We start from the raw sequence: 16,636 nt of genomic DNA on the forward strand, positions 1-16,636 counted from the left end.
TGCTGTCCTGGCGGTGCCTGGTCTCGCCTGCCGCTCCCCACCGAAGGTGCCCGGCTAACACACCTCTGAGGAGCAGGAGGGGCCGCTCCCTTAGTCCAGCCCAGTGAGGGGAAGCGCCGGAGCGCCCGCGGAGCCGGCTGTCCACTGGGAGCGTCTCCTTGGGGGGCTGGAGCAGTGCAAGGGGCTATTCCCCCCCTCCCCGGAACACACCGAGAGCGAGCGGAGCCAAGCGGCAGCCCCTCGCCTCGCTCTTTATCGGGTGAGCGTCCGGCCGCATTCCCTGCATCCCGCTGCACCTGGTACCTGCTCGGATCATGTCCGCTAAGCTGCTGGTGCTGCTCTTCCTCCTGGCAGTGTTTCAAGCCTGGTAAGTCTGCGCGGCGCGGCCCCTTCCCGTGTGTCCTCCCAGGTGCTCCCATGTAACGTTTGCTGCTCAGGCCGGAGCATCACCCGCGGAGTTGGGAGAAGACTGAGTCCGAGGGACACCGGAGGCTATTCCGCCCCTTGCTCTTGCCCCCGTTATCGTCTGCAATATTTGTATTCTGCGGGCTCTGTAGTGTAGCTACCCCCCACCCCGCCCTCCATTCACTGTCATTAGCCGTTATCTCGGACGGGTTTTGTACTACGGCCGAGCTCAGGGCTGTAATTTAAGGCTCGAGAAACTGAGCTCCTCAGGCTTCTGCCCTGGAGTTAGGTAAAATCTCCCCGCTTCACCTGGCTCTGCAGAAAGTTTCCCCATTACTTCGCGTGTCATGGAATGAACCGGGCCCCGAGGGTTGCCCACTGGGATCTCTCTGCAGCTGCACCCACTTGCTAGACGTGGCGCGGTTCTTTTACGGACTATGCAGCGTGTGGCTAGGTCAGGGGTATCATTCAGACAGGGATTTAGTCTCCAGAGTATTTGCCTCGGGGATCCAAGGAAGCCAAGGAAAGCAGGGAAGAACGGGACACTCTGGCTGGAAGCAGGTAAGGTCTGCCTAGGAAAAGGTAACTCAGACAGAGACCAAGTCAGTAACCAAAAGGCTAGTGCAAGCTTCACTAGTTCTATCACTGCAACGGATGCAAACAGGTCCTCTCAATTTCTTGCGATGGTGATTTCTTCGGCAAGATCAAAGCGATTTTTTTGGCCTAATTTTTTCCTCTGAGGTTATCCACGGGAAGGTTTTCCGTTGATAATAGTATGAACGGGTTATGATAATACCTTAATAATCACACAACTGTCCCCCCGTGGAAACATCACTATGGAAATGTCATCCTGGCAATCCGAAGATTGTGTAGTTTGTAAGTATGCCCCTGCTTAGCCTGTTGGGAGCTGATCTCCAGCAAACCCTTCCTCATAGGAACACCCCTTGTTCACCTGAGCTCCATTCAAATGAATGGGAGAACTGCAGGAGTAAGAGTTACTCAGGTGAGCAAGTGTTGCAGAATCGGGCTTTTCAAGGAAAGTTCAGGGCACTTCGCCACTTCCAGGATCAAGCCCTTAGTGACAGAAACTCCCTCTTGGTTGATTATTATTAATCTATAATATTTAATGCAACACTTGAAAACGTAGGCGATTGGCCAGTTCTTACAACAGAAACCAAAGGCTGAGACCTTAAGAGGAGAAAAACTGACGAACTCTTCAGGAAACTCTAATGAGGAGAGCTGTGGTAAACACCCTGTCATTTACACGGCAGGTCTGGGGTACAGTCTGCACAGCGAATACTCTTAGTTTAAACTCCAAAGTCCAGCCCAGTATTTCTCACTGGGTAACTTTCCGTAAGACCATTAAGTCTCCTATGGAACAGTTGCTGGGAATGCTGCCAGCGGCATCTCCCCTGAACACAGCACACTGAAGTGAAAAGGCGCAGACACATTGAGAGTTAACTTGCTCGCTTTCTCTCCCACGCACACACAATCTAGTTCATAGTCATTTTCAAACTGAAATGCTGAATTCCTGATTACGTGGACATTCAGACTTTTTCTTTGTAAACCAAACCCTGGGGAGAGAGTGCGTCTCAGACCCCTTCTCAGCTCACCTCACTATCTGGTACTCATTCCGGGCAGACACAATTTTTCCTCCACTCCCCACAAGCCCATGGTTACCTCATTGTTTATTAATGTCAGCTCTTCAGAGCAGATGGCAAGATCTAGAAACTGAGGCTGCAGACAACTTTTCCCCGTTAAAGAAAACGCCTTCCTACAGCATTTCAAGCTTCCTTCTCTGCTGTGTTTTTTGGGGGTGCACCACAGTTTTGTTTTCCTCTCATAATAATAATAATAATAATAATAATAACAATAATAAAGCTAGTGTTACATAATAAGGATTTGGAGGGGCGACAGCCCTGTTTTCCATTTTATAACATACCTAGAAAACAGCCCCTCTTTCTCTGTGGCTGTTGAAAAGTCTTGGAATATGGTTGTAGGCTCCTGGGAGTGGAGACTAAGCAGTTTAGCAATGACACTGCATCCTAAATGCTTAGTAGGAACCTATTGGGTTAGAAGCACGTAAATAAAGGTAATAAAAGTGCCTGTGATTGTATATAAATAAATAAATAAAATGCATATCACTGTAGTTAGCATGAATTACTCTGAATATTTTAGGTACATCTCCCAACCCCCAGTTGCAATCAAGCATCTAGATGCAACACAAACATCCAGGATGTAGCTTTCTGGGAAACAATTTACTGGAGGAAGAAGATTTAAAAAAATCTGGCAAGTGTTATATTATTGTTGATTATGAGTTTAAAGAAGCTAATATCTAAATTGTGAACCACTCTACAAAATCAATGTGCTAGAATGAACATGGCCCTCATTTACACCCATGCAACCTGATTCCTCCAGTGGAGTTGCGAGGATACAGCGGTCAGAATTTGTCCAAATGCCTAGTTTTCATTCATAGTCCGTACAATAATGCAGATAGTTAATTGTTGGACACAAGAAATGTGTATCTAAAAAATAGTGTATGATTGAGAATGATTCTGAAAATGTTGCATTACAAATATTTGGCTTATCAAGAGTCTCAAAGAAAAAAAATCTTAGATTGAGTGACACCAATGAACAAGAAGAGCTGAAAGTTATAGCTCATGCCCCAGAAAATAAAGTTTCATTATTTAAAATGCTTCCCTCCCCCCGTTTAGTTATATAGCTTTCAGGCTTCATCCTACAAGTCTTCCACACATAGAACTCCCAGTGGCTCCATTTAGAAATAATTCTATATAGGCTTCATGTGAACAGGGAAAAAACTGCTCCCCCACCCACCTCAAACAACAACCCTTTGCATATATGGTATATTCTTTGAAGGATTCAGAGAATGGCACCCTGAATAAAATCTTTATTCACTATGATAATTGTGGATGATTTTCTATTTATACATGGTGCCCATCACAGACAATCTAGACATTTAAAAGCATTATAAAAATAATAATCCAATGTCATTATACACACCCCTCCCAAAGTACTCCTGAACCCATCAAAGAAGAAATACAAATAAATTCTAGGCTTAGCTCAACTCATCCTTCCATAAAAAGCCTGAGCAAAGAGTTACAACTTTCAATGTGCCCCAGAAGATCAACAAATTGGTATTGAAGGAAGGAGAGAAAGCAAGTTTAAGAGTTTATGGCCTTGTCTATATTTGGGGCTTGCACTGATGCAGCTTTGCAGATAGCTCTAATTTGGGGAAATCTCTAGTGTAGATATGGCCAATGCATCTGATTCTCCACTGCTTTGCACCCTGTGTTGTCCTTCACATTTGCAAAATGGGTGTAAAATTACACCAAATCAGAATGGCATAGGCAATGTAGAAGGCTATGGAGAATCAGGCCCAAGGTTCCACAACTGAGATCATCTTTTTACAGCTGCATATATGCAACTCTCATGACAGTCTATGTCTGTAGGAACATTACACTTCTTAAGCGCTAAGGGGGTAGGAAGACCGCCCCCGGATTTAGAGCGGCTGAAGTGGTTCCCACCAACCCCCCACACTTCCGGTCAGGAGACACACAGATTAAGCGCTGACTGGGTGTATATCTCTGGAGTACACAGTGCATAAAGCACCAATCAGGAGAGGGGGCGAGACGTTGGCTTGAGTTTGTACATGCGTATAATAGCATGATTTATGTAACCAATTATAATAAATAGACGTGGACAGCCCCGTTGGGGGCGCTCCACGGGAACAGACTGACTGACTTGGCTTCGTCATTGCTACATGTGTCCAGATGTTCTCAAGTGTGATGGATAAAGTACATGTGGTCTCTAAGATATTGAAATTTAAACCATAAAAGACTTTGGAGATTAAAGTCAATATTTTGCATTGCACTCAGAAAGCAACTGGTAGGACAGATGAAAATGGATTCTCATGTGTGAAAACAGCACTGTATGTTCAGCCACATTCTATGCTAGCCAGGTGTGCTGGAATAATTTTTATAGCAGGGGTGCTGAGAGCCATTAAACCAAACTGTAAACTCTGTATATAATGGAAACCACTTAAAGCCAGGGGGTTCAGCTGCACCCCCCAAACTCTTAGTTCCAGCACCTATGGCACTAGCTAAAGTTTATGGACAATTATTAGTTGTCAACTTATTTTAATGCTTTATTCACATAACAAAGATAATCTACCTCTTGTAGAAAGAAGAATCTTAGCTCCTGAAATGCCCCAAATACAGAACTATAAAAACAGAATGGCTCAGACTCTGAGATTCAAACAGACTTATGCAACATATTTATGTACTTGTGATAATTCATATTACATTCAAGAAGCATGTACTTAATTCTAACCCTTGTACTGCATTAAGTTCTGAAATTCAAAAAACATTGAGTGTGTAATAATTTATTAATAGGATGAAATGATCAGGAAGTATTCAAACAGCTGAATTTTTAATATTCCTATTACCCTGCTGTGCAAGAGATGAATCAGTTGTGTTGAAGGAGTCAGTATTATACTGCAGGATGTTCACCCACCATAGAATTCTGTTACCAGTTACCCGGTCACCAGTGAGTTATCCGTTACCTATCAGTTAATCTGTTGATTTTTCAAAAAAGTGATCTACTCTGCTCCCTGCATTAATCCACAGACTGAAGTTCCAGTGAGAAATCAGTGGTGTGAGATGGATTATATAATTATTTTCAGTTAGTGCCCCTACACAGACTTTTACTTCTGGTAATAAATACCTCCTTTAATAAAATAGTTCTAAAACTAGATAGCTGTGAGAGAATAAAGAACTCAAACTTATTGAAGTGCCTGTTGAGATTTAGTCAATGTAAATTCAGATTTTAGTTATGTAATATAACATTTGATTTTTTTTATTGCAGCTCTAGAAAGGTTGAAGAGGATGAATATGAAGATGTAACAGGCAACCAGAAATGGGTATTAGCTCCAAAAACGCAAGACACAGATGCGACTCTCATATTAAACAAGTTGCTGAGGGAATATGACAAAAAGCTACGGCCAGACATTGGAAGTGAGTCCTCTTTTTCTTTCTGTAGAAAAGATACACCATTGTCTAGCTAGAAATATTTTGTGTTTGTATTAATGATGGGCTTGATTTGCAAAGTTAAGATCTGGATCCAAACTTTGACAAAGATCAGGAATGTTCAGGTCCAGGCTTTTGGTTCAGGCTCAGTTCTAATGTAGTGTGGCAGAGCTCCAACCTTGTCTCCATGGGTCCCACACTTCTAGGCGGTTTACACTAGCCTCAGTGGCTCACTGTGACCGTCCACATAGCCCTTCTCTCTCTAGGGCCAGGGTTACAGTTTACTGAGCCCTTTTCATCATAAGCCAGCAAGGAGGTTGGTGAAAGAACTCCCACAGTCTCTGTTGTCCCTAGGGGCTTATTTCAGAACTGTTTAGCCTCCTGTCCTGATGGGCCTGTCTTCCCCTCCCAGGAGGTGTTTCTGTAATGGCAGGTTGGGGGGAACCCAGGCCCGCCCTCTACCCTGGGTTCTGGCCCAGGGACCCTAATGGTAGCAGCTGTTGGCAGCCGACCTTTCACTGCCAGAGTTGCTACATTTCCCTGAGCCACTTCCCCACAGCTCTCCTGCTTCTCTTTTCTTCACCCTTACCTTAGGGCTCCCTTACCGATGGTTTGAGGGTGTCTTCATTAACCAGCCCTTCAGCTACACTTCCTCTCCTTGGCTCTCTTCAACCTGACTGGAGTGAGCCCTTTTATATTATCAAAAGGGCCTTAATTAGAGTCAGGTGTTCACATTACCTTAATGGCCTCACCTGACTCTTTGCAGGTTAATTGGAGTCAGGTGTTCTCATTAGCCTGGAGCAGCCCCTGCTTTGGTCACTCAGGGAACTGAAAACTGCTTATCCAGTGGCCAGTATATCTCTCTTCTACTACTCTGCTGTTCCCAACTGGCCTGGGTCTATCACAGTAGGTATTCAATCCTAGCATTTTATAGCAATTTACAAATACTAATTCTTACAGCACCCTTAGGAGGATGCTCAACATGATTAGAGCTGTTTTACAGAGGGGCAGTTTGGTGCACAGAAATATTAAATGGCTTGTCCAGGTTTATATGATTGGTCATTGGCAGAATCAGGAATATATTTATTTCCATTTGAGTACACAAGACAAAAAAAGCTCTCTGTGCATCCTGACAAATGATTAGAACAACAGTTCACAAAACCAACAAAAACAGCAACAGAAGCCCAGCAGACTCATATCCGGCCCCCTTCTAACAGTGCTGTATAACTACATAAGTTCCCTTGCCAAAGGGCCTCCTGCAGCTCAGAAGGAGGGGGCTGGATTTGTCTCTCTGAAGATGAAGGGCAACTTGTGGAGAGTTTCCTAAATCTTCCAATCATAAACCAGGGGAAATGCCTCCCGGGTGATCAGATGGAATGTGGGAGTCTAGTGGCAATATGGATATATGATAGGAATTGGATTAGATAAGAACAAAACAGATATCTTTCCATAATCAATTCTTTTGAATCACTTGCTCATACAGCAAGATTTTTTTCTTCTGTGACAGTATATATGAAGTTCTATCTTCCATTTTACCATCCCTTGTGGTTATGCACACTTTGGTCATAACCTTTGAGAGAGAGAAATAAAGAGTCAATATAGCTTTTTCATTTCCCTCACTTCATGTATAGGTAGGGGAACAAAAAAAAGGTAAGAGAATTAACCTAAAATGCCCAATGTGCATGCTCTGCTATTGATTGATTTTTACAGAGAGATCAGGGAGATAATCCCTAGCCCTGAGTACAAACAGAACAGAAATGCGGTGACAGCAAGTGTATTTAATGTACCCTCTAGAAGTTCTCTGTTCTGGTCAGTCCTTATTGTTATAACAAGTGCCAACCAGCTAGGCATTAGTACGATTCTAATAAATCTGTCCTATACTAATAGAACATCTCTACATCAGGTTCTTTAATTAGTAATTACAGTGATATTTCCATCATGCTGGAAAAAAGCATAACTGATAGAAGTTTGTGCTTTTACTGTACAGTAACAGTTAATCTTTCCATCTCCCTAATTTGCTAGACTGGTTTCAGCAAATCTTTAATACCCGACGGAATCATGTTCTTCTGAGTTGCAGCAGGAACAAGGTTCCCAGCCATCAGTAACATCTGCAAGAAATGTTGGGACTGATATTTCAGTTTGCTCGGTACAACCTGTCCTAAGATCACTAACTTTGGAGATAAATCATCTCTCTGACACAGACCTGAATGAACAGGATAAATTGGGTATGCTTCTGGGGGGCGAGATAATAATTCAGAATCGGGAAGTGAGCTTCCACAAGATTAGTAGTGGTCATATATTTTCTCCAGCATTGAAAAGGTCATTTACTGCCCAAATAATTCCCATTATCTTCCCCCCTAAACAGTCACAAATCTTGTTTTCGATAAAGTAGTTGCATTACACAGCACGGGATAAAGCATTTACAGTTCTGGATTCTGTCAATAAAGTTTATGTATAGGGGTCCCATAATTTCAGTCCTGCAACGAAGCACTCCCCGACCATTAATTAACTTACCCCCACAACAGCCCTGTGATGAAGGGAATTAATATTGCTATTTTACAAATGAGGCACTTACCCAAGGTCAAACAAGAAGCCTGAGGGAAGATCAGATATTGAACGCAAGCCTCCTGCATCCCAAGCCCATACTGCAATATCACCCCTTCCTCTCCCACAGAGCACAGCCATAGGTGGCTTTACTAAGCCAGAGCATACAAAGCTCCTAATGTCAAAGTATGTGAACTAAGGAAAAGAGCTAAGCTAAATTTTCTCTTAAGAGCGTCCAGAGATATAAACATATTGCTTGAGATAGATGAATGTAGTATATTAATCCTCCTACCTTAACTGTGGTATCTGTCTCATAAAAGGATCAGGGTGGAAAATGCATTAGACATCCTGGGGCATAAAAGAGAAAGCACACAGTTTGGAATATTAAGAAAAAATTGGAGTTACATAAGATACTAATATACCACTGGGTCAAATACAATGTTTAGTATCCAAGCAGAAGTTAAACTGATGATAGACACAGAGTTAAATCTGTCCTGGGGTACAACAGACTACTCATCAGGGGCTTTTCATTTGTTCAACATTTCCTATATTTAATGGAGCAGTGGCTAGTCACCATTCTATGCAACTTTGCTATGCACTTGGTTATTCCAGTTCTTTACACTGAAGCCAAGATTTTTGATAATGGAAGCCTAAAACTAGGCTTTTAAATAGGTGGCCTGATTGTCAAAAGTGCTAAGCACCCAGCAGCTCCCAGGGAAGTTAATGTGAGCTGCTGGTTGTTTGGCACTTTTGAAATTCAGACCATGTCTTTAGGGGCCTATGTAGGCACCTAAACGTGGGCACCCATATTTGAAATTCTCATTCCAAAAGCAGAGGGAGAAGGGGATTGTGAGAGGAAAAAGGGGTATGTGTGTGTGATTGGCACAGCATAAAGCTCATGCAGTGAAATGATCTATGGTCTTATACTCTGCCCATGAGATCTGAGTGCCCACATGATATATTTCAGTCACATCTCATCCCAGCCAGGAATAACACCCTGCAGGGGATCTAAATGCATAGGAGGCTCATGCTGCTGGAAAATATGGCAAAGTCACATTCTTTCCAAACCCACCCTCAGAGCTGTGAGACATGACAACACACCTGCAGGCACTGGGCCTGGGTGAGGGGAAGTGTCTGACCCAAGCAATAGGCAGAGGTGCTACAGGGCATCACCTCCCTTATGCCTTTACAGGAGGCATCTAAGTCAAAGGTACCCCTTGGGACTTTATAATCAAAGCAGTACTGTACTAGAGGTACATCTGATCCTAGTCTCCTATGGCTGCACACTTGCGAGAGGTTTTCCGTCCCTAAGCATCACAGCTTCCAAAGATTTGGGTTTTAACTGTTGTATTTGGCAGTTTTCCCATTATGTCACAGAGCAATAATTATTTCCTGAATAGAAAAAAAGAACACATCCTATATTAACAGTTTATAGCAGAAGACTGATACAAATGTCTAGTATCTGGGCCACACACTTACTACTAGCCATAGTCCTGGGACTAACAATACCTGCTCTGGGGCAAGTTATTGGTGCAAACGGTACCAAGCTCAAGAACATAACATAAGAACATAAGAAAGGCCGTACCGGGTCAGACCAAAGGTCCATCTAGCCCAGTATCTGTCTACCGACAGTGGCCAATGCCAGGTGGCCCAGAGGGAGTGAATATAACAGGCAATGATCAAGTGATCTCTCTCCTGCCATCCATCTCCATCCTCTGACGAACAGAGGCTAGGGACACCATTCTTACCCATTCTGGCCAATAGCCATTTATGGACTTAGCCACCATGAATTTATCCAGTCCCCTTTTAAACATTGTTATAGTCCTAGCCTTCACAACCTCCTCAGGTAAGGAGTTCCACAAGTTGACTGTGCACTGCGTGAAGAAGAACTTCCTTTTATTTGTTTTAAACCTGCTGCCTATTAATTTCATTTGGTGACCCCTAGTTCTTGTATTATGGGAATAAGTAAATAACTTTTCCTTATCCACTTTCTCAACATCACTCATGATTTTATATACCTCTATCATGTCCCCCCTTAGTCTTCTCTTTTCCAAGCTGAAGAGTCCTAGCCTCTTTAATCTTTCCTTGTATGGGACCCTCTCTAAACCCCTAATCATTTTAGTTGCCCTTTTCTGAACCTTTTCTAGTGCTAGAACATCTTTTTTGAGGGGAGGATACCACATCTGTACACAGTATTCGAGATGTGAGCGTACCATGGATTTATATAAGGGCAATAATATATTCTCAGTCTTATTCTCTATCCCCTTTTTAATGATTCCTAACATCCTGTTTGCTTTTTTGACCGCCTCTGCACACTGCGTGGACATCTTCAGAGAACTATCCACGATGACGCCAAGATCTTTTTCCTGACTCGTTGTAGCTAAATTAGCCCCCATCATGTTGTATGTATAGTTGGGGTTATTTTTTCCAATGTGCATTACTTTACATTTATCCACATTAAATTTCATTTGCCATTTTGTTGCCCAATCACTTAGTTTTGTGAGATCTTTTTGAAGTTCTTCACAATCTGCTTTGGTCTTAACTATCTTGAGAAGTTTAGTATCATCTGCAAACTTGGTCACCTCACTGTTTACCCCTTTCTCCAGATCATTTATGAATAAATTGAATAGGATTGGTCCGAGGACTGACCCTTGGGGAACACCACTAGTTATCCCTCTCCATTCTGAGAATTTACCATTAATTCCTACCCTTTGTTCCCTGTCCTTTAACCAGTTCTCAATCCATGAAAGGACCTTCCCTTTTATCCCATGACAGCTTAATTTACGTAAGAGCCTTTGGTGAGGGACCTTGTCAAAGGCTTTCTGGAAATCCAAGTACACTATGTCCACCGGATCCCCCTGGTCCACATGTTTGTTGACCCCTTCAAAGAATTCTAATAGATTAGTAAGACACGATTTCCCTTTACAGAAACCATGTTGACTATTGCTCAAGAGTTTATGTTTTTCTATGTGTCTGACAAGTTTATTCTTTACTATTGTTTCAACTAATTTGCCCGGTACCAACGTTAGACTTACTGGTCTGTAATTGCCGGGATCACCCCTAGAGCCCTTTTTAAATATTGGCGTTACATTAGCTAACTTCCAGTCATTGGGTACTGAAGCCGATTTAAAGGACAGGTTACAAACCTTAGTTAATAGTTCCGCAACTTCACATTTGAGTTATTTCAGAACTCTTGGGTGAATGCCATCGGGTCCCGGTGACTTGTTAATGTTGAGTTTATCAATTAATTCCAAAACCTCCTCTAGTGACACTTCAATCTGTGACAGTTCCTCAGATTTGTCACCTACAAAAGCCAGCTCAGGTTTGGGAATCTCCCTAATATCCTCAGCCGTGAAGACTGAAGCAAAGAATCTATTTAGTTTCTCCGCAATGACTTTATCGTCTTTAAGCGCTCCTTTTGTATTTTGATCATCAAGGGGCCCCACTGGTTGTTTAGCAGGCTTCCTGCTTCTGATGTACTTAAAAAACATTTTGTTAGTACCTTTGGAGTTTTTGGCTAGCCGTTCTTCAAACTCCTCTTTGGCTTTTCTTATTACACTCTTGCACTTAAGTTGGCAGTGTTTGTGCTCCTTTCTATTTGCCTCACTAGGATTTGACTTCCACTTTTTAAAGGAGGTCTTTTTATCTCTCACTGCTTCTTTTACATGGTTGTGAAGCCACGGTGGCTCTTTTTTAGTTCTTTTACTGTTTTTCTTAATTTGGGGTATACATTGAAGTTGGGCTTCTGTCATAGGTTTCCCCCCCACTAAGAGCTGTTGGGTTCACAAGATGGGGACCTGCATGGACTCCTCTAAACTAAAATCCTAGTTTAGATCTGCTTCTCGCTGCCACCAGTTACGTTTTAAGTGAGTAACACACTGCCTGTCCCCCAAGCTTCCCCTGGGGAACCCAGATTCAAACCCTTTGAATCTCACCAGAGAGAGAGAAACAGCCAGTTCCCCTCCCCCCCTTCCCTCTCTCCAGCCTGCTCCAGAGAGATTACACACCGAGTCAAATCCTTGACTCAACACAAAGAGGGACTCATCTCCCCCTCCCCTTTCCTAGTCCTTGGGAAAAATACCTTGATTCAAACTCCTTGAATCTCTACACACAGGGAAGCAGCCCACTTCCCCCCTCCCTCTCTCCTAGCCACTCTGGAGAGATACACACCGATTCAACTCTGTGAATCACCCTCAGGAGGAACTCACTCTTCCCCCCTCCCCTTCCCTTGAATCTCCACAAGAGAAGAAATTAACCAAGTCCAAAGAAAAGAAAAGAATTTGTTAAAAGAACAAAAAAAGAAAGTACACTATCTCTGTCATACCAGGATGCAAAAATACAGGGTCTAACTTATAAAAACTGGAGAGACTTCTCCTCCCTCCTCCTCAGCATAATCAAAGTAACAGCAAACAGGAATAAAGAATTTTCTCCAGCAAACACACAATTGCAAATGTAGAAATCATTTTATAAGACTAATCCGCCTTTCTAATTAATACTCACTATTGGATAGTAGGAACTACTCCAGGAGAACTTGGAGACATGTCTGGCCTCTCTTAGATCCAAAGAGAGAACACAGAGCCAACAAGGAACACAGACAAAGGCTTCCCTCCACAGAGATTTGAAATTATCCTGTCCCTTGATTGGTCCTCTGGTCAGGTGTTTCTCAGGTTACTGAGCTTGTTAACCCTTTCCAGGTAAAAGAGACCTTAACCCTGATCTGTTTATTTATGACAGCCTCTGTTATGGTGTCTTTAAAAAGGGCCCATGCAACTTGCAGGGATTTCACTTTAGTCACTGTACCTTTTAACTTTTGACTAACTAACTCCCTCATTTTTGTATAGTTCCCCCTTTTGAAATTAAATGCCACAGTGTTGGGCAGTTGTGTTCTTCCCACCACAGGGATGTTGAATGCTATTGTATTATGGTCACTATTTCCAAGCGGTCCTGCTATAGTTACCTCTTGGACCAGCTCCTGCGCTCCACTCAGGATTAAATCTAGAGTTGCCTCTCCCCTTGTGGGTTCCCGTACCAGCTGCTGCATGAAGCAGTCATTTAAAGTATCGAGAAATTTTATCTCTGCATTTCGTCCTGAAGTGAAATGTTCCCAGTCAATATGGGGATAATTGAAATCCCCCACTATTATTGTGTTCTTAATTTTGATAGCCTCTCTAATTTCCCTTAGCATTTCATCATCACTATTACTGTCCTGGTCAGGTGGTCGATAATAGATCCCTAATGTTATATTTTTACTAGAGCATGAAATTTCTATCCATAGAGACTCTATGGAACATGTGGATTCGCTTACGATTTTTACTTCATTTGAATCTACACTTTCTTTCACATATAGTGCCACTCCTCCCCCTGCACGACCTGTTCTGTCCTTCCGATATATTTTGTACCCCGGAATGATTGTGTCCCATTGGTTGCTCTCAGTCCACCAGGTTTCAGTGATGCCTATTATATCTATATCCTCCTTTATCACAAAGCACTCTAGTTCACCCATCTTATTATTTAGACTTCTGGCATTTGTGTACAAGCACTTTAAAAACTTGTCCCTGTTTATTAGCCTGCCTTTTTCTGATGTGCCAGATTCTTTTTTATGTGACTGTTTATCATCTGATCCGGCCCTTACATTATACTTTTCAGTCCTCTGCTTCTGACTATAACCTGGAGATTCTCTATCATCAGACTCTCCCCTAAGAGAAGTCTGTGTCCGATCCACACGCTCCTCTGCAGCAGTCGGCTTTCCCCTATCTCCTAGTTTAAGAATTGCTCTACAACCTTTTTAATGTTTAGTGCCAGCAGTCTGGTTCCACTTTGGTTTAGGTGGAGCCCATCTCTCCTGTATAGACTCCTCCCATCCCAGAAGTTTCCCCAGTTCCTAATGAACGTGAACCCCTCCTCTCTACACCATCGTCTCATCCACGCATTGAGACTCTGAAGCTCTGCCTGCCTACCTGGCCCTGCGCATGGAACTGGAAGCATTTCTGAAAATGCCACCATAGAGGTCCTGGATTTCAGTCTCTTCCCTAGCAGCCTAAATTTGGCTTCCAGGACATCTCTCCTACCCTTCCCTATGTCATTGGTACCTACATGTACCACGACCACCGGCTCCTCCCCAGCACTACACATAAGTCTATCTAGATGCCTCGAGAGATCCGTAACCTTCACACCAGGCAGGCAAGTCACCATACGGTTCTCCCGGTCATCACAGACCCAGCTATCTACATTTCTAATAATCGAATCTCCCATTACTAACACCTGCCTTTTCCTAGAAACTGGAGTTCCCTCCCCCGGAGAGGCAACCTCAGTGCGAGAGGCAACCCCAGCACCATCTGGAAGGAGGGTCCCAACTATGGGAAGGTTTCCCTCTGCTCCCATTGACTACTCTGCTTCCCTGGGCCTTTCTTCCTCCTCAACAGCACAGGAGCTGTCTGAGCGGAGGTGGGACAATTCTACAGTGTCCCAGAAAGCCTCATCAACATACCTCTCTGCCTCTCTCAGCTCTTCCAGTTCTGACACCCTGGCCTCCAAAGTCCGTACATGGTCTCTGAGGGCCAGGAGCTCCTTGCACCGACTGCACACATACGCCACCCACCCATAGGGCAGGTAATCATACATGCTACACTCAGCGCAATAAACTGGATAGCCCCCACCCTGCTGCTGGGCTTCTGCCTGCATTGTCTCCTAGTTAATGTAAGGGTGGTTTAAAGAAAGAGGTTTTGAATGTAGTTTGGTTTACAGGTTTTAGGATTTTAGGGGGGCGGGCACAGGGAAGGGGTTACGGCCAGCGAGGGACTCCCGCTCCCTTCCCACTCCCCTTCTAAACTCCCTTGCGAAACTCCCTGTTAGCAGCCCCTGGTCGCTTGTGCGCGGCTTTATAAAGCCCTGGCCTGAGTGAATGCCCCGCCCACTGATTAAGACTCAGCCAATTACCAGAGGCTTCGAGCTTTCAAACCTGCCTCCAACTGCCAGCCAGAGCACACGGTCCCTCAAACAACCAACCAAACAAACAGACTGACAAACACAAGCTCAGCACACAGCAAGTAACCCCCAAACACAAACAAACACACACTACAGACAGTCACTTACCCCACAGATGCATTAGCTCCTCCTTCACCTGGAGAACTCCCTTGCGAAACTCCCTGTTAGCAGCCCCTGTTCGCAAAAAAGGAGCAGGATGCATTGGCTCTTACCTGGAAAGCGCCTTCACTGTGCTCTGAAGCCTCTCCCAGGGCCAGATACTCAAGGACCTGCTCTAAATCCCACTGAAGTCAAAGGAAAGCCTCTCATTTACTGCAGTGGGCTTTGCATCAAGCCCTAATGGCTAGAGTCACAAAGGGACCTAGGCACTGCAGTACTTCACCCCTCGGTGCCTTGCTGCCTAATGGAATTCCCAGTCCCAAGCTGGGCAGCCAGGTTCCCCAGGCATTGTGTGGGGAGAGCTGGGCCTCTAAAAAAGAAATTCACTGAAGCCAGCAAGCTGATTTCTGCCATCAGGCATGCACAAAACCAACGAAATCCTGAGGCTGCTGAGTTGCTTGGCACCCCAGTTCATGCCTAAGCCCTGGTAGGATTCTCAAACTAGGCATTTCCGCATCTACCTTGCTTGCAGGGCTTGAGCCAGTAGGCAGACTGTGAGCATGCCTAATCCACACAAAGGATGATGGGGGATGAGAAGTTTGGGGGCTGGCTGGCATGTGTGTCCCCCATTATACCCAGTAGTCAGGGCACTTACCTGGGATGTGAGAGATCAAGTTCAAACTGCCTCATGTGGACCCTCCATCTCCCAGGCAGGTGCCCTAACCAGCAGTCTATGGTATAGTCAGAGGGCTCCCAGCCCCTCCTCTTGAAGCTGTTCCACTCTCTCTGTTCATTAATGCAGGGAGGTGATGCTGACTCACACACATCCCAGTGCCCTCACCACGGTGCTATTGGTTATAATGGGGAGTGGCTCTCTTCCCAAGAAAAGGCTGATTTTGCTCAGGTGCCTAACTCCAGGAGAGGAGGTTCACATCTGTGAATCCTGATCAGAGACAGGTATCTCCTTCTCATCTGTTGGTTAGTTCCCTAAGTCCCTCAGGGAATCTGGGTCTTAAGCCCCACCCCTTACTTAGCATTTAACTCCTGGCTAGCTTAGGTGGCTCCCTTCTGAGCATTGTGACATCCCTTTCTTAGCATCTAACTTTCCCCAAACAATGCATAGGGAGCCTATGTCTAACTCAGGCCTGTCAATTCCATGCATCAGGACACCTAGGAGTTAGGCATTGTCACACTGAGCATTGCAACACCTAAATCCCCTTTGTGACTCTAGCCCAAGCACATATCTGGCTATAGAGTAAGGTCAGACCTCACCAGAGGAACAGGAATTTCCTAACACACAGGATTAAGCTCTGACATTTATTTCGAATACAAATATTGGCCCTAAGACCTAACTTCATATTTATTTATCTAACGACAAGTGAAATAACTGACAAAGCAATAGGCCACTGAGTGATTTACAATAATGCAGCCTGAAATCCAGACAGCCCAAACCTTACTTATCCCCCTTAATTGGTCACATTTTGTCATTCCCATAGAGGTTTTTAATCAAACAATACTAACTTGCCTACTAATATAGCTAACATTTTTTAAACACCAAA

General features: G+C 44.1%; 1 protein-coding gene across 1 annotated transcript in view; it reads left to right on the forward strand.

The window, feature by feature from the left end:
* The first annotated feature begins 206 nt into the window (after positions 1-206).
* The window catches only part of GABRG3 (gamma-aminobutyric acid type A receptor subunit gamma3), a 530,126-nt gene continuing 513,696 nt past the window's right edge, over positions 207-16,636 (forward strand). Inside the window, exons 1-2 of the mRNA XM_039519684.1 lie at positions 207-367; positions 5,290-5,438. Of these exons, the coding sequence (XP_039375618.1) occupies positions 315-367; positions 5,290-5,438 (202 nt within the window). The 5' untranslated portion in view covers positions 207-314. The remainder of the gene's footprint in view (positions 368-5,289; positions 5,439-16,636) is intronic.

Source organism: Mauremys reevesii, linkage group 1 (genome assembly GCF_016161935.1).
Source record: "Mauremys reevesii isolate NIE-2019 linkage group 1, ASM1616193v1, whole genome shotgun sequence".
Lineage (NCBI taxonomy): Eukaryota > Metazoa > Chordata > Testudines > Geoemydidae > Mauremys > Mauremys reevesii.